Source organism: Microcaecilia unicolor, chromosome 3 (genome assembly GCF_901765095.1).
Source record: "Microcaecilia unicolor chromosome 3, aMicUni1.1, whole genome shotgun sequence".
Taxonomy (NCBI): Eukaryota; Metazoa; Chordata; class Amphibia; order Gymnophiona; family Siphonopidae; genus Microcaecilia; species Microcaecilia unicolor.
The window spans coordinates 392,761,029-392,784,210 of NC_044033.1; the positions used below are offsets into that span (position 1 = coordinate 392,761,029).

At 43.5% G+C, this 23,182-nt stretch overlaps 1 protein-coding gene across 1 annotated transcript in view; it reads right to left on the bottom strand.

Annotated features, from left to right (window-relative positions):
- KIF13B (kinesin family member 13B) overlaps nucleotides 1-23,182 on the bottom strand; it is a 427,996-nt gene that overhangs the window by 183,324 nt on the left and 221,490 nt on the right. The window contains exons 12-14 of the mRNA XM_030198710.1: nucleotides 17,127-17,237; nucleotides 10,489-10,623; nucleotides 9,884-10,014 (exon numbers count right to left, since the gene is read on the bottom strand). Of these exons, the coding sequence (XP_030054570.1) occupies nucleotides 9,884-10,014; nucleotides 10,489-10,623; nucleotides 17,127-17,237 (377 nt within the window). The remainder of the gene's footprint in view (nucleotides 1-9,883; nucleotides 10,015-10,488; nucleotides 10,624-17,126; nucleotides 17,238-23,182) is intronic.

Genomic DNA, 23,182 nt, shown 5'->3' on the forward strand with positions numbered 1-23,182 from the left:
TGTTGGGGCAGTTTTTCAGTTACGTTTTCCTTGTAAATGTTTGTTGATATTCAAGGATACAAAATATGTATTCTTTGATCCTGAACAATTGAGGTTATTCCTTGATAAGAGGAGGGAACAATGTTAATTCCATATTGGTTTTGGGTTTTGTAATTTAGGAGAGCCACTGCTTGATATTCCTTTGTTTCTAATCAGTAATACCAGCTTCTGATGGTTTCATTTAATCTTGAATCTCATTTTTGAGGACTGTAGTAACCAAATTAAGAGTATATTTGATTATTTACTGTATTCCTAAGAGCGAACTGTTCGTATTTGTTGTGTCTTTTCAAAGAAGTTTATTCTTTGTATAACTATTAAAATCATAAATAAAAATTAAAAAAAAAAATTCTCTGACTTCCTGGAATTCTCATATTTTTCACCTGTTCCTATTTACAATTGACAAAGTATGCCCAAACAACAGAAAACAAGTGAAGAATAAAGATGGCATAAAACAGCTTTGTAGTCTTCTTACAGTATAAGTAAGTATGTTTTTATGTCAGAGACACGCATCAGCAGAGCTGATCTAACCAATAAGATGAGTTAGCTGTGGTGCTGTTGCTGTTAAACTTGAGCTTTACTTAGTATTTTCACAGTAACCTTGGAGTACAGGTCTGGCAAATCCCAAAGTGTGTTGTGTACCTCTGAGGAAGCCCTTGTCAGGCAAAATGTGGACCATGTCGGGTAGAATCTTTAATAAAGAACTGTATTTTGTGGATTTTCCATCTGGGATCTCTTCTTTTTCCATTGATCTGATACAGATCTGTATAGCCTCTTGAGTACATGCTGTACCATTTATGAGTATCCATTATGGATATTTTCCTATTGCACAAGGAACACTTCTTAAATGCACTGGGAACTTTTTTCTGCGGCATGTCTGAAAAAATAGCTGAGTGAAATCAAGCAACTCGATTATGAAAAATACCCAACTGGGTGCCCTAGGCCTACTAAGGTCAAGAAAGAGGAAACTGCAAACATGCCCAAAGATCTAAACAGGCAAATACAAGAAAAACAAAGATGTGGCAAAAAATGTTCAAAAGGCCAATTTTGACACAAGTTAAGGAATGGGGCATCAAATTCAGAGAGAGAACAACCATTATACTCTGTAGAAAAATGATGATTGGCTAAGTCCTGCGTGATGGTGGCAGGCATGTAGATACAGGTGCACACACTCTCAAAAGCTTTTACAAAGCTGGAGAGCTGTTTCCACACAGGACTCCATTGGATGACATCATCCACACATTAGAACAGGGCATCCAACACTAGCCCTTACCCAGTCAGGTTTTCAAGATTTCCACGATGAATATGCAAGATATATATTTGCACACAGTGGAGACAATGCATGCAAACAGATCTCATGCATATTCATTGAGGAAATCCTGAAAACCCGACTGGCTTGTGGCCCTTAAGGACCAAGGGTGGACACCCCTGTGTTAGAAGATGACATTCAGCTTGTCCTCAGAGAAGAATAAAATCAAAAAGTCTTTATTACATAATTTTCGCACCTCTTGACTCAATACTTGGTGAAAACCCCATTTTTAGCAATAACATCTATAAGCCATTTAGGATAAGTCTTTACTAGCTTTGGACAGAGAATGGTGCAATCTCTGCATATCCTTCCTGGAAGAATAGCTTATTCTTAATTTATTTTTTGCAATTAGGTCAAGTCTTATACTTGCAGCTCAAAGTGAGTTACATTCAGGTATAGTTGGCATTTCCCTGTCCCTGGAGGGTTCAAAATCAAAGTTTTATACCTGGAGTAATGGAGGGATAACTGACTTTCCTGGGATTACAAGAAGCATCAGTGTGATTTGAACCATGGCTTCCCTGGTCCACAGACCTCTGCTTTCATCATTAGGCTATTCCTATTCCTACTATAATAAATTTTGAACTGTAGTTTTTAGACACCGGAAGGAGAAAAACATATAAGCATATCAAGGCTTCCACAACGTACTGAACATTGCAAACAACACAGAAACACTAAAACAGTGAATTACAGCAGATAATGACTGAATTGATCTATTTGCCTGCCCAGCAAGGTTGTTAGGGTTGTCACTGATGCCCCCATGTTGTCTCAGAAATGCAATATAATCATTCCATTGCTGGTTTGAGCTTAGTGGTGCTCAATGCATGACAACTCAGCGCTTTGTTTCCATCCTCCTAACATTTAGGGGACCCTCTGTGTATTTTATTTAGTCTTAATTGTGCCTTTCATAAAACATTAATATTCTCTTATAACTGGAGCTGAGGACAGACAGCAGCAGCCCAGTCAGCACCTGAGAGATGAAGCAAAAGCAACTTTTGCAGAACAGAAAGAGGCACTGGCATAAGGTCAGAGTAAGGCAGCAGCTCAAGGTCCTTGCAAATCTGGGAAGGCAAAGGCTGTGGCAGCGGCAGCCAGCACAGGAGCAGAGAGAATGGCATACAAGTATTACAATGACTGGAAGAAAAACAGCCATGGCTTATGCTGGGCCAGGAGAAAGGGCAACTGTGGTCAGGAAGACAGTAATTAGAAAAATTAACAAAGGAAGAGTTTAGAGACAAACAGAAAATAATAGGAAAGGGAAATAGCGCAAAAAGTAAGTGAAGATGGATAAAAAGGACAATGGCAATGAGGGGAGAGGAGTTCAACAAAATAATAAGGTGCACATACTTCTTTTTTGTTTGTTTGTTTGTTGGTTGGTTGGTTGGTTTGTTTGTTTTTTTTAAATTGCCCTAAGAAGTAGGGGTCATCTTATATTCAAGGTCAATATGCTATTTGCCCTTATTAACTCATTCTTTTTGTAGTGAAACTGCAACCATAAGGGAAAACCACAAAATCCTTAAAGCCAACTCATAGTTATCAAGAAATATCTATTCAATCTCACAGATCATTACTGCTTCAGTGCAGTATAATTCTCTTTAATATAGCACATTGACTGGCATACATTGACATTACATATCCGGTGTTCTCATATCATCCAGACTCAAAACAGTTAAAATCACTTATGGCAAGTTAATTCAAAAAGTAAGGTCAAGAAAGCATCAGGAAATGGCAAGGGTGCTTGTTACTGGCCATTTTGTGACTGCATCTTACTGTGAGCTCATTGTGTTCAGTCACATTTCTGGCAGAGTACACTATGTAGGGAGTGAATGAATGCTGCACTTGCATGTCATCTGATCATGGAGGTCTCCTCGCTTAGTAAGGAAATGCTTAAGTTAATTCCACACATTTCCATTGTTTTGGGCACAGCTGTCTGGTTGCCTAACTATGTCAGCCACATTAACTTTGGCTTTTTAACCTGGAAAGTTTGCCTTTTTAACTTTGAAAAAATGTTTCAGACCAAATCCACTGCTGTACTATCTCATAAGCTGACATCTTGCTGAAAGGCAGAGAGATAAAAAGAGAGAGAGAACATGATTTCGGCCCAGTCTAATCTCTCCTCTTTCCCTAAAGTCCTTTCATCACTAGAAAGGCTCAATTTCCTTGCAGTTTATTTTCTGTAAGTCAATGCACATATGCAGTTAAGTTCTTCTTGTTAGTTAGTGCCCATAGAGGAGTCTGCAGTACTGAGGATGGAGAAGCATGATTAAAACATGTTTGCCAACAGGAAAGAATTCCCAACAGGCATATGCACTGGATAATGCAAGAGAGGACAACTGCTGAGTTTGGTTTTGAATTTCTGATGACCAAATTATTAGAAAATATATCACTAAAACAACACAGAGTGTCTTTTCTATGTATGGCTGCTTCTATAATTGCCAGTCATATTATGTTGTTTGTTTTTAGAATATACACTAAATATTCTCTGCAAAGCTCATCATATTTTTATTTCTGAAAATATTACAAATGCTTTAGAGAAGTTTGAGTCCTTAACAGACATTAATTTGTATCCATTTATCAGTAGTTTATTTATTGGAATTTATATACCACCTTTTTGAAGAAATTCACTCAAGGTGGTGTACGGCAAGAAAAAGTTGAACATAGGCAATAGGCAAAGCAGTAAAAATATTCAACTAACAATACAAGGTATGGCCTATTATGCTACGTTATAATGTTAACATAATATAAAATATTTTAATAGGTGAGATGGGGCAGGGGCGTAGCCACTGGAGGGGGCACCTGGGGGGCTTGGGACCCCAATTTGTGTTCTGGGTCCCATGCCTCACCAGTGGAAGAACTGCTCCACTCGTGACCATCACTGCCGAAAACTGAGCATGTTGGGGGGGGGGGGGGGGGGGGGGAGAGACCTGGCGCTGAGGTGGTAGCGACCACAGGTGAACAAGCACTTCTCTTTGCAGTGTTTGGGACCTCACCAGATCAGGTATGTAGGGGTACTACTACTACTTAGCATTTCTATAGCGCTGCCAGGGTTACGCAGCGCTGTACAAGTTTAAACACGGGGAGGGACAGTCCCTGCTCAAGAGAGTTTACAATCTAACGGTAACAGACTACGTAGTCAGTGTAGGTAACAGAAATGGGGAAGGTGGTTAGGCGCCAAAAGCAAGGGAGAAGAGATGGGCCTTGAGTAAGGACTTGAAGATGGGCAGGGAGGGCGCATGGCGTGTGGGCTCAGGAAGCCTGTTCCAGGCATAAGGTGCTGCGAGGCAGAAGGGGCGGAGTCTGGAGTTAGCGGTGGTGGAGAAGGGTACAGATAGGAGTGATTTGTCCTGAGAGCGGAGGTTATGGGTGGGAACATAAGGGGAGAGGAGGGTAGAGAGGTAATGGGGGGCAGCAGATTGAGTGCACTTGAAGGTCAATAGGAGAAGCTTGAACTGTATACGGTAGTGGATTGGGAGCCAGTGAAGCGACTTGAGGAGAGGGGTGATATGAGAGTATCGGTTCACGCAGTAGATAAGACGTGCGGCGGAATTTTGGACAGATTGAAGGGGGGATAGGTGGCTAAGCGGGAGGCCAGCGAGGAGAAGGTTGCAATAGTCAAGACAAGAGGTAACGAGCGAGTGGACGAGGGTTGGGGTGGTCTGTTCAGAGAGGAATGGGCGAATTTTGCTAATATTATAGAGGAAGAAGCGACAGGTCTTAGCTGTCTGCTGGATATGGGCAGAGAAGGAGAGGGAGGAATCGAAGATGACTCCGAGATTGCGTGCTGAAGAGACGGGGAGGATGAGGGTGTTGTCAACAGAGACGGAAAGTGGGGGAAGAGGAGAAGAGGGTTTGGGTGGAAAGATAAGGAGCTTAGTCTTTGCCATTTTCAATTTCAGATGCCGGTTGGACATCCAGGCAGCGATGTCGGAAAGGCAGGCTGAAACTTTGGCCTGGGTTTCGACTGTGATGTCGGGAGTGGAGAGGTAAAGCTGGGTGTCATCGGCATAGAGATGGTACTGGAAACCATGTGATGAGATCAACGAGCCTAGGGAAGAGATGTATATCGAGAAGAGAAGTGGTCCAAGGACAGATCCTTGAGGAACCCCAACAGAGAGCGGGACGGGGGTGGAAGAGGAGCCATTAGAAGATACTCTGAAGGTGCGTTGGGAAAGATACGAGGAGAACCAGGAGAGGACAGAGCCCTGGAACCCAAATGAGGACAGTGTGTCAAGAAGCGTGGGGGTGGGGTGGGGGCAAAGAGCAGTGGCAGGGCGACACAAACTTTTGTGCTCCCCTCCCACCTTGTGCTCTGGCACACCAAAATTCAAGGTTTGGCTACGCACTTGGCATAGGGTGTAAGCAAAGATGGAATATATTCATAAATAAGATACAGTAACAGAAATTAGAAAATCAGGGGAGTAATTTAAAGAAAGATGCACATGAAGTCAGAAATGTGCTTGAATATCATCTCAGCTAGGGTAGGCATGGATAAGCGTGTCCTGCTACAGTATGTGCAGCCGGTGTACTCCCTGTGGGCGAGTGACTAGCAAGTTAGTTACTTCTTCCATTAAAGGCCTCGGTGAAGAGCCAAGCTTTCACCTGCTTCCTGAAGAGAGAGTCTTGTGTTAAGCAAAGCCTTTCAGGGAGCCCATTCCAGAGTGTGGGGGCTACTCTAGAGAAGGCTCGCTGGTGGGTATCATATCACTTGATGTCTTTGGAGAAGGTGTGGTTCCTTGGGAGGACCTTAGTGACCTTAGAGGTGTGAAGAGGGTGAGCCTGTTCAAGTACTCTGAGCCATTTCCTTTAAGGGTCTTGCAAATCAGACAGAAGGCTGTAAGCAACGTGACCACATCACACCATTTCTGTAAAAACTTCACTGGCTATCAGTACAATACGGGCAAAATTTTAAACTCTATTAGTCTGGAATGCCCTCCCGAGGGAGGTGGTGGAGAAAATAAAAACTGTGGTGGAATTCAAAAAGGTGTGGGATGAACACAGAGGATCTCTAATTAGAAAATGAATGGTATAAAAACAAAACTTAAGGGTTGCATATGTGTATGTCATGAGGTGTTTAGACGACAACTCTGGCTTATCAACTAAGGCCGGTGCTGGGCTGGCTTGTATGGTCTGAGCCCCACTTATAGCAATCTGTTTTAGGATGCACTGTAGAGAGCTTTGATGGAAACTCCAGTAATTTGGAACATGAGGACAATGCCAAGCAGACTTTTACAGTCTGTGTACCGCAAATGACAAGACGAATTCAGATAGGCTAGAGTGGGCTTTGACGGCAACTCCAGTAGTTGGAACACAAGAACAGAGCCATGTGGACTTCTATAGTCTATGTCCCAGAAAAAAACAAAGAAAGACCAGGATCAAGAACATAATATCACATTCATTGTTGATTTAATCTTGAATTGAGATTGAGATTGAATTGCCCTCAAGGCTGCAAGGGTTAATTAATATTATATATATATATGCATGGATCTGCTAAAACAGAAGGGGAAATCCACCTAATAATATTATCAAAGAGCCGTGTAAAAGCACAGAAGCCTTGGATTGTTACTAACACTGAAAAGTGTGGGAGGTGAGTTCTCCCTCTCACCAGTCACAATGGCCATTTTCAAAGGGTTCTAGTTTGGTAGCTAAGGAGTTTCCAACTAGATTCCCCTGGGTGAAAAACTACATCCCTCAGACTGATTACAAATGTGCACATACTTTCAGAATCACACACTTTTAGAGAGGTTAAAAAGAAATGTTCACAGGAGAGTGTCTAGTCTGAACTGAATTTTAGAAACACAGAAACATGATCGCAGATAAGGGCCCAATGGCCCATCCAGTCTGTCCATCCTCAGTAACCCCTAACTCCTCCTTTTTCTAAGAGATCTCATGTGCCTGTCCCACGCTTTCTTAAATTCTGACAGTCCTTGTCTCCACGACCTCCACTGAGAGACCATTCCAGGTATCCACCACCCTTACCGTGAAATAGTATTTTCTTAGATTCTTCCTAAGCCTATTTCCTATTAACTTCATCCTTCGTCCTCATTTATTTATTTGTTACATTTGTATCCCACATTTTCCCACCTATTTGCAGGCTCAATGTGGCTTACATGGTACCGGAAAGGCGTTTACCGATTCCGATGTGAACAGTACAATGTGGTGTTGTGGTATGATGACGATCATATGGCAGGGCCACAGTGAGGATAGTCGAGCAGAAGAGTAGGGGTATGTTCATTACGTGATTTAGTTTTCTTGTGTAGCCGAGGTCAGGCATTTAAGTAGGACCGGAAGGGTATGCCTTTTTGAACAGGATGGTTTTTAGTATTTTCCGGAAGTTTAGGTGGTCGTATGTCATTTTCACGGCTTTCGGTAGCGCATTCCACAGTTGTGTGCTTATGTAGGAAAAGCTGGATGCGCAGGTAGATTTGTATTTAAGGCCTTTGCAGCTTGGGTAGTGTCGATTTAGATATGTTCGTGTTGAATCAGATGCGTTTCTGGTTGGTAAGTCGATTAAGTTTGTCATGTATCCAGGCGCTTCGCCGTAGATAATTTTGTGAACCATGGTGCAGATTTTGAAGGCAATGCATTCTTTGATTGGGAGCCAATGTAATTTTTCGAGGAGGGGTTTTGCACTTTCAAATCGCATTTTTCCAAATATGAGCCTAGCTGCCGTGTTTTGAGCGGTCTGAAGTTTCTTTAAGGTTTGTTCTTTGCATCTTGCATAGATTCCCCTGCAATAATCTGTTTTATTCCCATTCTGCAACTTAAACAAATAGCAGGTACAAAAGTATGTGAACACTTTTGTCCCTTACATTTTAAGTGAATCTGCAAAAAGAAACTGTAGTTTAAATTTACTGAATTAGTTTAAAACAAAACAAACAAACAAAAAACCCTTCAACACTGCAAAGTGGCTAGGACTGAATGGGAGTTGGATGGAAAAATATAGATGGGTCGCCTATAACACCTTCTTTCCAAAAGTAGGGGGAGGAGGGGATGCTGTTCCAACATAGTAACATAGTAGATGATGGCAGAAAAGGCCTGCACGGTCAATCCAGTCTGCCCATCAAGATAAACTCATATGTACTACTTTTTGTGTATATCTACCCATCTGCTTCCCCCTCCTGTGTGGGTTCAGAGTCTCTCTCTAGTGCCCCCCCCCCCCCCCCCCCCCATCTTTCAAATTCATGGTGGGAAGCTAGCAGAGAAAGTGATCAAAACAGGCTGCCTCTGGCTAGCCCCACCAGGGCCTTTCCTCTACCATGCCCTGTCTCCTCTAATGTAACTTCCTGTGGATTAGTTTGACAGAAGAAAGGGCCCTGGTGGGGCTGGCCAGTGGCAGCCTGTTTTGATCGCTACCTCTGCCAGCCACCTGCTGTGAGTTTCAAAGAACGTGGTGGTGGGCCGGCTACAGAATGATACTGGACCCAAGGGAGGGTAAGAGGCGGCTAGAGAATGATACTGGACCGGACAGAGGGGGAGAGAGTTAGGTGCTGGACAGAGGGCACCTTGGTTCAACAGCAGGTGGCCCCAGCTTTTTCTCGGGCTCACACAGTGGTAGCTAGGCCCCTGCTCCTACAAGTTCAGTAGTACTATAATTTGTCTTCTTTCATACAATCTGATATAATACAGTTTATATTTACACTTGATGAATCGTTATTTTTAAAAATAAAACCAAAGCATTGTACAAAATGAATAAAATCAAAGAGAAGAAATGAAATGCCAAAAATAAACAGGAAAAAAACATCAATCATACAAGAATAAAAATAAAGTATAACTGCACAACTACTGAACGCACTTCAGGCTCCACTGTCCCACAAGTCACCACACTTTCTAGAACCCTAATTTTACACTTTAGACAAATTAGGTGTTTACAACGTACAGATACATAGAAGAGATCATTTAAGCTTTATGGAGTTTACAGTCTAGTCCAAAGCTTCGTAATCCAGTTCTTGGGGCACACCCAGCCAATTGGGCTTTCAGGATATCTATAATAAACAGAAGTGGAGGACTGGCCTAGTGGTTAGAGCACCGGTCTTGAAATCCAGAGGTGGCCGGTTCAAATCCCACTGCTGCTCCTTGTGATCTTGGGCAAGTCACTTAATCCTCCATTGCCTCAGGTACAAACCTAGATTGTGAGCCCTCCTGGGACAGAGAAATATCCAGAGTACCTGAATGTAACTCACCTAGAGCTACTACTGAAAATGGTGTGAGCAAAATCTAAATAATAAATAAAAATAAATAAATGTATGAGATAGATCTGCATGCCCTGCCTCCTTGGTATGCAACGCTCTCTCATGTATATTTATTGTGAATATCCTGAAAACCCAACTGGCTGGGTGAGAAACATTGATCTAGTCAAGAGATAGATATTAAGAAGCAACAAGACTTCTGAAGTTTGAGGATATTAGGCCAGAATTCTCTCTCTTGTTCTTTGTTTCCCATTCATCGATCAACAGATGGCTAGGTCATAGTGAACATAACCTTAAATAGAACTTTTAATAGCGGAAAACAGAACAAATGGCTTACAATTCAAGTGTTCTTTACCTGGAGTTCTTCTTAGATGTCAGTATAACTTGACCTTCAGGGGTGATGTCTATGATGCAGTGTTCAGGGAGTATTCCCATTCCACACAGCTGGATGTCCTGGGAGTTGTCTGAGCCAATCAAAGTGTGATCCTGGGGAAAATTTAAATTTAGTTGTGAGCAACCCACAGTAAAGGACTTCTCACTGTTTTACTGTTCATGAAATCATTTACGGAGAGGCCCCGGTCTACATGTCAGACCTTATAGACTTACCACCCAGGTACAAAAAAATATCAGCATGCACTTTCCTGAATCTCCATTTCCCCAGTTGCAAAGGATTAAAATACAAATTAACACGTGCATCCAGCTTTTCCTACAGAAGCACGCAGTTATGGAATGCACTACCACCCGACGTGAAAAAATTGCGAGACCTAACCAACTTTTGGAAATCATTGAAGACCTACCTCTTCAACAAGGCATACTGCAAAGATCTTTCCTATGAACGTTAACATAATACCGCTGATGTCATATTTGTTCACTTTGGTATATGAAATCACGTTGAAACATTTCTGAATCTACACTTCCACCCCCAATCTTTCACATAAATCTCAGATAATACGATTTTACCTTTAAGTAGTAAACCAGAAGCTCATTAAGTGCAGGATCTGCATTCAGATTCACTAGGAAACACTTATTATCACCAACTTTGATTCCAGAAGATTGGAGTGATATCCCAAGGCTTTCCAGTTGTTTTTGCCGCTCCTATGGAGGAAGGAAAGGCAAAATGGAAAGAAAAAGAGAGATAAAATCAAATGATCTGACACATTCATAAACCTGTGGCATTAATTTCTCAATCGCTTTTTAGTATTTAAAAAGTTGGGAGTAATTTTAGAAAGCATTTTCCATGCGTAAAACACATGCGGGAAAAAGAATATTGCACAGGGGAATATATGGGTAACAAAGTAGGTGCTTAGAAATCATTTATCTTCTTAAGTGATCTGCATGTAGGAATTCCTAGGAACATAGTTTGGAAGAGGCAGGGGTAATGCAGCATGGTGTACACACTGAAGGAGACTCATCCTTGCTTTTTAGGTAAACGTGAATTCATGTTGGATGATGGTCTCCATGCCTGCTCCCCTAGGATTTGAAATTGAGCACTATTGTTTAAACTTTACATTGTAGGAGCTATGAAGTTATAAAAAATGAAAAAGCTAAAACTGTTTCTGGGAAATATTTGGACTATGATTATAATGTCGACAGCTTGATATTCAATGTATCCTTTTAACTTCTAATTTTACGTTTGTGGTTTCAACAGGATAAACGTGCACTTTACTATTTTTGCATTTCTCGACAATTTGGTAAGCTTAACAGGCTTCTTAGTTTGCAAATTATTTCACAAGCAAAAACACTTGCTAAATTAAAATAGGTTTAACAAAAAAATCTAAATTCTATAACAAATACCTTTCTTAGGGGCAGAGTCGTGAAACAAAAAGGGAGATTGTACAGAAGTTATAGAGAATAAAAGCTATAACAAGAATCACATATTCCCCCAAATCATATATATATATATATATATATATATATACACACACACACACACACACACACTATCAACTCCACTAGAGATAAAAAGCTCACAATTGTACTGGAACAAAAAAGGTGTATTTGACTCCCAAATAGTGAACCAAGCATTTGCAAGGGTAGGCCAACAAGAAGGTGGCACCCATACTCTTAGTTTCTGCACACATGGTCAAAAATTCCTTTCCGAAGAAAAAAGGGAGGAAAACGAAAACCTCACACAAAAATCTGCAGGACTCGTACCAATTTGGGGAAAATTCAATACACACAAGTTCAACCTTCTATTAAAAGTTCACTATCTGTTCAAATTTATGCTGAATCACAGTTCTTTTATTGACTGTAGCTGTAACAGTTCTTTTACTTCCTTCAGTTCCATGCGCACTTGTTGGACCTCATCCATGCAGTCTTGCCTCACCGTATTCATATTAGAAGACAACATATCCACCTTACCAGCAAGGCTTTTTAGTTCACCAGTAGCTTTCATAACTATCACCAAGCTTCTTTAGGGCGTGCCAAATAACCTCCAGGGTCGCCACTGAGGGATCCAATGCCTCAACATCAAGTTCAAGCTGTTTAAATTCAGCATCAGTACCTTTGGTCCTTCTGTTCAAACTGTGGGGAGTCTGCTCCATGTCTTCTGCTTCTAAACCACCTACCAGAAGAGCCCGAAAAGCTGCTGGACACGGTAAGTGCACTGGAATCCAGGGGGGACAGAGATACTTCTTGCCTCAGAAGAGCAGACACTCCCTCTTCTCGCATTAACGTCGAGGAGTGATTGATGATGAAACACTCTGCTGCACCAGGGAAGAGATCAAGGCCAGCGTACGTCTAGTAACACTTTAGAAATGATAAGTAGTAGTAGTCTTAACAACACACTTCTGTTTCGTATGAGGCATTATGTTCAAGGAAACAGAGTCCTGCAAACCAAAGGAGAGGTCCGAACGCCAAGCCTATCATGCCGCCATCTTCACTCCGCTGCTTCTTTTTACTGGAGAATTTTTTCCACTTAGAGTGAATAACCTGTGCTGTGTTATCCACTTATAACAACATGGTTAATTTACATATGGTAGACATATCTTTATCATGTATATATGTGTACCTGTGTGTATATCTGTATCTACCTAGCTATATATATATATATATATATATATATATATACATATATATATATATATACACACACACACACACTGCTGTCAGTCCTCCTTCTGTGAGGCCGACTTTCCTACTCAAGGTCAGTGCTACATTTGGGAATAAAAGAGCTAGATCCATCTGTGGTGGCTTCTTAATCCAATTGGTAAGAAAGCTGAATATTTATAAAACTACATTTCCACGGCTAGGATCATCTCCTAACCTCTTGCCAGGAAAGAGACAAGAACCCTTCCTTGAGAATTGTCTTTGAAGGTTTTGGGACTTCACTTTAAAATGTATATCAAAAAATACAAAAATGTATCTATTAATAACTGTGTAGAAGAAGAAAATATTTTCTATTTGATTTTTTAAAGAATATCCAAGGCTTTCATCCTATCACAATTAGACTACTATAATGTTTTATATGAAAAACTGATAAAGCTTTTCTTTGGGTGACTCCTCATTTACGAAAATTGCACTGGCTGTCATTACAGGTGCATTTCTCTTAACTTCTGCATCTTGGTATTCATAACATTAGCTCTGTCTTATGCCAAGTATGTTTAAAACTATTAGTTTTCCCTACATTGCACAGAACATCTCATTACAGAGAACAACTGATTGCTCATTTTCTGGCAGCAAAACGCATTAAATAATTTTCACTTCATTTTTTTGCTTATCAAGCAGCAACAGTTTGGAACATATTACTTCCAGATATCAGATCCATTTCCAATTATATGAGCTTCCGTCAAACTTTTTTTTCAAGATTTCTGAAGGTTTAATTTCTTTTGTTGAACTACTGTGACATCCTAGAAATACCTGGTCTTCTTACTGTTATCCACAATGAACCAGACAGCTGGAAATTGATGTATTTAAGTAGCGTACTGTACTTCTTGCACATTGATTTTATTCAAAAAACCATCTATTATTAATGGAGCAAGTGGAGATTAAAAATCTTTTGCTCTTGGATCACACAGTGATTTGGCTCAGATTTTTGTCTATATAAGATATTCTCAAGCATTTCCTTTGGAGGCTCAATTCCAGCTTTTTCAGTGAGCCAGGTTCTTCCTTTTTTTTTTTTTTTTTTTTTTTTTTAACTGGGAAAGCGAAAGAATCTTTTTGATAAAAAGAGAAGATACTTCTGCAGCAAGTTAGTAAGATGCTTTTTAGGCAAGTATGAGCGCCGTGATATTCTTCTTCCCAACTGCTAAAAATAAAAACTGCAGATGAGAACTGGCAAATTTGAGAAACCAGATCAGAATTTTTGAGCAACAGCAAAACATCAGGCAATGAGATGGTTCACTCTTATTGTAACAACAACAGTTGAAACAGAAATATAATACCACTAGCCGTTGAGCCCGTAAAAACGGGCTGGTATTGGGGTTTTCCTTCCTTCCTTCCCCCTCCCTCCCCACGAGGTCGCCACCGCTACCATTCCTCCCCCCCGGAGTCGCCGCCATCCCTCCACCCGGCCCGGACCCTCTCTCTCTCCGCTACTAAACTTACACATCCATTCGCTGGAACGCAGCACGCACATCAGCTGAGCTGCCGTCGGCCCTTCCTTCTCTGCCTGTGTCCCGCCCTCCTGTGACGTAACGTCAGCGAGGGCGGGACACAGGCAGGGAAGGAAGGCCAACGGCAGCTCAGCTGATGTGCGTGCTGCGTTCCGGCGAATGGATGTGTAAGTTTAGTAGCGGAGAGAGGGCCCGGGCCGGGTGTGGGTGGGGGGGAACGGTAGCGGCGACCTCGGGTGGGCGGGTGGGGAGCGGTATCAACCTCGGTGGCGGTTTCCCTCTCTGTCCCGTCCTCGTCATCACGTATTGACGAGGGGCGGGACAGAGAGGGAAGTCTCTACTGCGCATTTGCGAGTGAGTCGGTCACTCGCCGTTTATATGTTTGATATTAAGTCATCAAACAGGTACGGTTCTTTATAATCAACATGCAATTAGCCTAGTACCTTAAAGGTAAAAAAGCAGATGGATAGAGCACGTTTTGATGTTGAAATTGGGAGCCGTTCTCTCTAAGGATGAAGACATTCTTGGAGCACTTTCAAGAATACTATTCAGAGTTGTTTGAGTCCCAGGTGTCACCCATGAGTAAAAATCAAGTTCTTGGGCAGCCTCTTGTGTCTCACTGATACCAAGACACAATGGGAGCAACCTGAACAAGGTCTCACAGCTAGTGAGCTCACAGAGGCCATTAAAGCCATGCCTGTGTCCTTTGTTACTGCTATTTAATATTGATCTGGAGCCTTTAGAAGTTGTGATTTGTCAAGACCCAGGAATCAAAGGAGTTGCCACAGCTCATGCCGAATGTAAAAGTCAGTGTATGTCAATGTCATACTAGACTTTATTCAGGCAGATTCTATCCATCATTTGCACTCTATTAAAGTTCTTTTCAGGTATTTCAAAATATAGGGTTAACTGGTCAAAATGTGAAGTATTGCCTATGAATGCTGATGTTTCACAAGCAGACTTGGTAACATATCCTTTTCAGTGGAAGAAATGTTTCCTTAAAATAACTTGGGATGCGTTTCAGATGTGTAATCTTATCTAATAAAGTGTGCAGTACTGTAGTTTTTAAAATTAAAGATACTAGAACTGACGCTAAACTGTCTTTTACCAAGTCCATAAGGAAAGGCTTGACAAATCCCAGGTGCCAGGTCACCAGGCGACTAGAAACTACTCACAGGTAAACTTGAAATTTGAAGCAAACTTGGGTTTTCTTGCCTTGTTTGCATATATATTTTTAAACACTAGAGGAATTTCTGTGCTGGTCTAGCGGTCTCAAGTCTTGGTAGATCAGCACAGTACCTTCCTGTACTACGCGGCTCAAAATCTGAGAGCCACATAATTCAGTGAAGAAGCAGCTCCTATTCCAGCGGCAATGACAAGATAAGCTGAGTAGGCCTACAGAGGATGGTAGCAGTTGTTTGGTCGCACAATGGCTGGAGAGTCACTAGCCCAAGGGGCTATATTGGGGGGGGGAATAGTAAAGGCTTGTGGAGTGACTAACTAGCTTGTAAGACTAGTGCAGGGAGAGGCTCAGGGATGACTAATTTCTTTTCTACATAGTGATGCTATATGCAAGGGTGGGGGGGGGGGGTAGGATTTTGCTAACGATATGGAAGAGGGAGCTGACAGAGTGGTGGTGATGCCACTTGGGGGGATGTAGTTGGATCCGTAGGAAGGAGTTGGCTTGGGGTGGTTGCTGATTGGCTTTCCTGGGTGGTGAGGGCTAGTGGTAGCTGGCTACATTGGGAGTATTAAAGGAATGGGGGGGGGGCTAACTGGTGATAGCATTGGAAGGGGAGGGGGAAAGAATGAAGTCTAGGGAATTCCTGGTTGGATGTATGAGTGGCGAAGGTTAACTGTGAGGTATGTAATTGGCTACATGTGGTATAGGGCCTGGGAGCACTGGACTGACCTCCTGGATAGTGAGGGAGGTGGCCATTTTAGGGAAGAAGGAAATGGTGGGATAGAGGATAGAAGTTGATGGGACAAGGGGAAAGACTGAGTGGCAATGGGGAGCGGGGGAAAGCAAGCAAGCGAGAGGCTGGGTGATGACAGGGTGGGGCAATGAGCAGGAGTACAAGAGGGAGAGGTTGGGTGATAGGGTAGAGGAATATGAAAGAGAAAGAGTAAGAGGCTGGGGAAAGAGAGAAAACAAGAAATTGGGCGAGGGCATGATTGGAAAAGGAGACTGGGTGGGGAGGGAGCTGGGGGCTTTATATTTCTTCCAGTGGCCTGCTGTGGTGCATTAAGGCCCACATTTGATTTCTTCTCCCTTAGTCACAGAATGGGAAAACAACCTAAGTAAATCAGGCCTTAAATGAGCTGTATAGACCTTGGAAGTAATCTCTTTCCCCTCTCCCATCACACTCAACTTTTCTGGAGAAAATGGGGGGAGGGGCTATAAGGCCTCAGCTCCAGATTCTTAAACTTTGGAGTTGGCTTCTAAATTCAAAGAAAATTTGTTGAGGCCTGCAATAAGAACCACCAAGTATTCCCTCACTCTCTGTTCGTTAATGGGTCTGTTCAGTTCATCAGCAGGAAGTCGGGCCAAGCAACAGAAGTCGCTTCCTACAAAACATCCTCCTCTGAAGTCACTATGAACAGAGTTCACCAGCAGATGGCACTGCAAAGCAATGGATTAAACGCTTGAACCTAAAACTATATAACCACATTCATTTTTAAGTTTGAGAACAGCTGATCCAAGACCTTACAGAATTGTCCAAACTTTTAAATGTAAAATCTTTAATTCCTGTATTAGACCTCAGATATTTTGATGAATTTATTAGTGTTAAGAATGACAAGAACTAAGCCTGCTCTGTTTCTGAAAGGCAGAAGTAGAAATAAGAGAAAGATCAATTGCCAATCTCTTGACAGAGGCAACTATCCACATAATTTCAAGCGGAGATCTCAGTGGAGCAGTCTAAGCTAGTAATTGCTTCAGGCTACACATAAAATCACAAGTTATGTGAAATGAAGACTTTTTAATGACACTGCCAGGTTATCCAATTGCTGTCATTCGATTTTTAACATATTACATGTACAAACCTGTGCAATTTCCTCTGTTTTTCTTAACTTTTCTTCCCAGGTCACTGTCATTTCCTGGATCAACTTTTCAGATTCTTCCAAACGGTCCTTTAGTTCTGGAGCTTTCATAGACTGCAAATGGAAGGCAACGTTTACAGGCTGTTACACACATTTCCTTTTACTGTGGATCTGAGCCAACAACTTTAAACATCTCTCAAGAGAAAAAAAGGAATGTTCAAAACTTCTGAAACTAACAAACTGGTTTCCTACACACACTGCAATCACCAGCAATATGGAAGTTAATGCATAGTAAAAAAAAAAAAAAATCAAATGACACTGATTTTGAACTGACAATATCCATTAGAACTAATGATATGAGCTCAAAATTCAAATTCAAGATTTACAGACTCGAAATGGTTAAACAGTGAACAAATTAAAACTTGCTGAAGTGTATAAGTCAATTTTCTGCCGGCAGCAAACTTCACAACTTAAAATGGTTTTTAAAATTATGCAAACTTTTAATAGTAGTACACATTCAAATGCCATCACCGAAAATTCACAATGCCTAATACTTACCTCCCAATACAATATGAGTAAATTTACCACCATCAATATACACCAAAATTAAATCTGCCAATCTCAAAAACCTTAAAAATCCTTGGAGTTACTATCGACCGGCACCTAACACTCGAGACCCATGCGAACAACACAACCAAAAAGATGTTCTACTCAACGTGAAAATTGAAAAGAATAAGACCATTCTTCCCAAGGTCCGTCTTCCGCAGCCTGGTGCAATCACTCGTGCTCAGCCATTCAGACTATTGCAACTCACTCTACACAGGCTGCAAAGAACAAATACTGAAAAAAATCCAAACAGCCCAGAACACAGCAGCCAGACTTATATTCGGAAAACCAAAATACGAAAGTGCAAAACTGCTATGAGAAAAACTGCACTGGCTCCCACTCAAAGAACGAATCACTTTCAAAGTATGCACCTTGGTTCACAAGATCATTCATGGTGAAGCCCCTGCCTACATGTCAGACTTGATAGACCTACCACCCAGGAATGCTAAAAAATCATCCCGAACTTTCCTTAATCTCCACTTCCCTAACTGCAGAGGCCTAAAATACAAATTAATGCATGCATCAACCTTTTCCTATATGAGTACACAGTTCTGGAACGCACTACCACGCAACCTGAAAACGATTTACGAATTTTACGTACCTTCACCACATATGAAACCCCTCACTTATAGCTAGAAATGTGTCATGTCTCATTAAGTTATCCTCAATTTGCTATCCTATAGTTCTTATTGCCTCATAATGCTATCTTCATTTTGTCTTCTCATAATTCCTCAACATGTAACCCATAATCAAATTGTAACAAATTGTATTTCCATCATTCACGATGTATTGTAAGCCACACTGAGACGTGGGAAAATGTGGGATACAAATGCAATAAATAAATAAAACAAAGGAGATTTCTTACTCAATTTAAGTTAGACAGTAGTTCATGCATTGAGAGCCAAACACATATGTTAAATATGGGGGGGGGGGGGGGGGGGGGGGGGGGGTGTCTGCTGAATTTTGCTGCTCTCTGAATACCTTGCCCTCCATTCCCACCCTAGTCCAAATCCTGTCCAATACAAAACATTTCATTTTTGGCTGTGTAGTGATTTATATGGTTAAAAGTTAAATGACAGTTGAAATTGTAAGATTAAAGGACTTCTGTGATTTGCACCTGCTGCTGAATCTACAAGTCCTTCTAAATATCAGTTTGATAGTTTCTTACCCTCCCTAACATATGAGGCCCAGATGCACAAAGGTCCCTGTAAAGAATCCGTCTGTATTTCCACTTTGGTAAAAATTACCAAATTAGAAATATAGAGAGATTCCCAAAGCAAATTGCATGCAAATGAGCTACTTACTGCTTTTACAAACAGGCTCATTTGAAAGCGATAGATGGGAAGCCAGTCGGTCAGCTGAACATGCGCAGAACAGCCAATCACAAGGTGTAGCTGCTCTGTGCATGCTTCAGACGAGCTGCGTGTATGAAAGAAGTTTGTAGACTTTTTTTTTTGTTTTCCACAATAAAAAGTGCAAAATCTTACCTTCAGCAGCATGCAGCACAAGGAGACTGGCTACAATACACGCAGAGAAAGATGGAAGGAGAGGAGAGGGCCGGCTACATTCTCCGACTCCGCCCTTGCTATAGAGCAGTGACAACAACGGCCTTGATTCACTTGGAGCAGTAGAGGAAAATGGGTAGCCTATCGACTTCCTCCAGCATCGAAAACTACTGAAACTGAAAGCCGGCACAAGTTTGGGGTGTCTGCAGCAGTGCTGAGCCTGGTGAATCCAGTGTCTGCTGCAGTGCTGCGCCCGATCAGAGCTAGTGTGAAATCCAGAATTTCTGCAGCAATGCTGAGCCTGATTCCATCCCAGAATCCACTGTCTTCTGCAGGAGCATGTCCTTTCTTCTCCGAAGAAGCTCATGAGTCTTTTTCCCTTGTTATCCGCATTTCTATTTCTGCCACTATAGAGGACCCTGTGGCTGAGGAGTACCTGCAAGAACTTTCAGGAAGCCAGTAGGTGTTGTACAAATGACATAACAGCATCTCGTTCCATGCCCTCAGGGAAACCAAAGATCAGCAAGGTAGACCTGCGGTGGCAGTTCTCTATGTCCTCCAGCTTAGATGTCAATAGCTTCAGCCAGTAGTGTGCTGGTAAATGTTTAACAACAGGCTCTCTCCCCGTCCCCCTCTGCGCCCCCCCCCCAAATTGCAGAGCTGGCTATAGCTGGGGAGAGAGCCTGGGGGGGGGGGGGCAATGCATTACTCCAGAAAAAAAAATTAAATGATCCCAGGTTCCAATCTAACTCATGTTTAATGTGCGATAAAATGCCGTAAAGGGTATGATACATACCTGTAGCAGTTGTTCTCCGAGGACAGCAGGCTGATTGTTCTCACGACTGGGTTGACGTCCGCGGCAGCCCCCACCAACCGGAAGAAGCTTCGCGGGACGGTCGGCACGCAGGGCACGCCCACCGCGCATGCGCGGCCGTCTTCCCGCCCGTGCGCGACCGCTCCCGCCAGTTGAATGACTAGCAAAAAGATGAAAACGCAACTCCAAAGGGGAGGAGGGAGGGTAGGTGAGAACAATCAGCCTGCTGTCCTCGGAGAACAACTGCTACAGGTATGTATCATACCCTTTCTCCGAGGACAAGCAGGCTGCTTGTTCTCACGACTGGGGTATCCCTAGCTCTCAGGCTCACTCAAAACAAGAACCCAGGTCAATTGAACCTCGCAACGGCGAGGGAACAATAGAAATTGACCTACGAAGAACAACTAACTGAGAGTGCAGCCTGACCAGAATAAATTCGGGTCCTGGAGGGTGGAGTTGGATTTACACCCCAAACAGATTCTGCAGCACCGACTGCCCGAACCGACTGTCGCGTCGGGTATCCTGCTGGAGGCAGTAATGAGATGTGAATGTGTGGACAGATGACCACGTCGCAGCCTTGCAGATCTCTTCAATAGTGGCTGACTTCAAGTGGGCCACCGACGCTGCCATGGCTCTGACACTATGAGCCGTGACATGACCCTCAAGAGTCAGCCCAGCCTGGGCGTAAGTGAAGGAAATGCAGTCTGCTAGCCAATTGGAGATGGTGCGTTTCCCGACAGCGACCCCTAGCCTGTTAGGGTCGAAAGAAATAAACAATTGGGCGGACTGTCTGTTGGGCTGTGTCCGCTCCAAGTAGAAGGCCAATGCTCTCTTGCAGTCCAATGTGTGCAACTGACGTTCAGCAGGGCGGGTATGCGGCCTGGGGAAGAATGTTGGCAAGACAATTGACTGGTTAAGATGGAACTCCGACACCACCTTCGGCAGGAACTTTGGGTGGGTGCGGAGCACTACTCTGTTGTGATGAAATTTGGTATATGGAGCATGAGCTACCAGGGCTTGAAGCTCACTGACCCTACGAGCTGAAGTAACTGCCACCAAGAAAATGACCTTCCAGGTCAAGTACTTCAGATGGCAGGTATTCAGTGGCTCAAAAGGAGGTTTCATCAGCTGGGTGAGGACGACGTTGAGATCCCATGACACAGTAGGAGGCTTGATAGGGGGCTTTGACAAAAGCAAACCTCTCATGAATCGAACGACTAAAGGCTCTCCAGAGATGGCTTTACCTTCCACACGATAATGGTAAGCACTAATCGCACTAAGGTGATTCCTTACTGAGTTGGTCTTGAGGCCAGACTCTGATAAGTGCAGAAGGTATTCAAGCAGGTTCTGTGCAGGGCAAGAACGAGGTTCTAGGGCCTTGCTCTCACACCAAACGACAAACCTCCTCCACTTGAAAAAGTAACTCTTTTTAGTGGAATCCTTCCTAGAGGCAAGCAAGACCCGGGAGACACCCTCAGACAGACCCAACGCAGCGAAGTCTACGCCCTCAACATCCAGGCCGTGAGAGCCAGGGATTGAAGGTTGGGGTGCAGCAACGCTCCGTCGTTCTGCGAAATGAGAGTCGGAAAACACTCCAATCTCCACGGTTCTTCGGAGGACAACTCCAGAAGAAGAGGGAACCAGATCTGACGGGGCCAAAAGGGCGCTATCAGAATCATGGTGCCGCGGTCTTGCTTGAGCTTCAGTAAGGTCTTCCCCACCAAAGGTATGGGAGGATAAGCATACAGGAGGCCGGTCCCCCAATGAAGGAGAAAGGCATCTGACGCTAGCCTGCCGTGTGTCTGAAGCCTGGAACAGAACAGAGGCAGCTTGTGGTTGGTCTGAGAGGCGAAAAGATCCACCGAGGGGGTGCCCCACTCTCGGAAGATCTTGCGTACCACTCTGGAATGGAGCGACCACTCGTGCGGTTGCATGACTCTGCTCAGTCTGTCGGCCAGACTGTTGTTTACGCCTGCCAGGTACGTGGCTTGGAGAAGCATGCCGAACCGACACGCCCAACGCCACATACCGACGGCTTCCTGACACAGGGGGAGAGATCCGGTGCCCCCCTGCTTGTTGACGTAATACATTGCAACCTGATTGTCTGTCCGAATTTGGATAATTTGGCAGGACAGCCGATCTCTGAAAGCCTTCAGTGCGTTCCAGATCGCTCGGAGCTCCAGGAGGTTGATCTGCAGATCCTTTTCCTGGAGGGACCACAGACCCTGGGTGTGAAGCCCATCGACATGGGCTCCCCACCCCAGGCGGGATGCATCCGTCGTCAGCACTTTCGTGGGCTGCGGAATTTGGAATGGACGTCCCAGGGTCAAATTGGTCCGTATGGTCCACCAGAGCAGTGAAGTGCGGCAACTGGTGGAGAGGCGGATGACATCCTCTAGATTCCCGGTGGCTTGGAACCACTGGGAAGCTAGGGTCCATTGAGCAGATCTCATGTGAAGACGAGCCATGGGAGTCACATGAACTGTGGAGGCCATATGACCCAGAAGTCTCAACATCTGCCGAGCTGTGATCTGCTGAGACGCTCTGGTCTGCGAAGCCAGGGCCAAGAGATTGGTGGCCCTCGCTTCGGGAAGGTAGGCCTGAACCGTCTGGGAATTCAGCAGCGCTCCTATGAATTCCAGAGACTGAGTTGGCTGGAGATGGGACTTTGGGTAATTTATCACAAACCCCAGCAGCTCCAGAAGTTGAATAGTGCACCGCATGGACCGGAGGGCTCCTGCCTCCGAGGTGTTCTTGACCAGCCAATCGTCGAGATATGGGAACACGTGCACTCCCAGCTTGCGTAGGTAGGCCGCTACCACCACGAGGCACTTTGTAAACACTCGTGGGGCAGAGGCGAGCCCAAAGGGCAGCACACAATACTGAAAGTGCCGTGCGCCCAGGCGGAATCTGAGATACTGTCTGTGAGCTGGCAGTATCGGGATGTGAGTGTATGCGTCCTTTAAATCCAGGGAACATAGCCAATCGTTTTTCTGAATCATTGGCAGAAGGGTGCCCAAGGAAAGCATCCTGAACTTTTCTTTGACCAGGAATTTGTTCAGGCCTCTCAGGTCTAGGATGGGACGCATCCCCCCTGTTTTCTTTTCCACAAGGAAGTACCTGGAATAGAATCC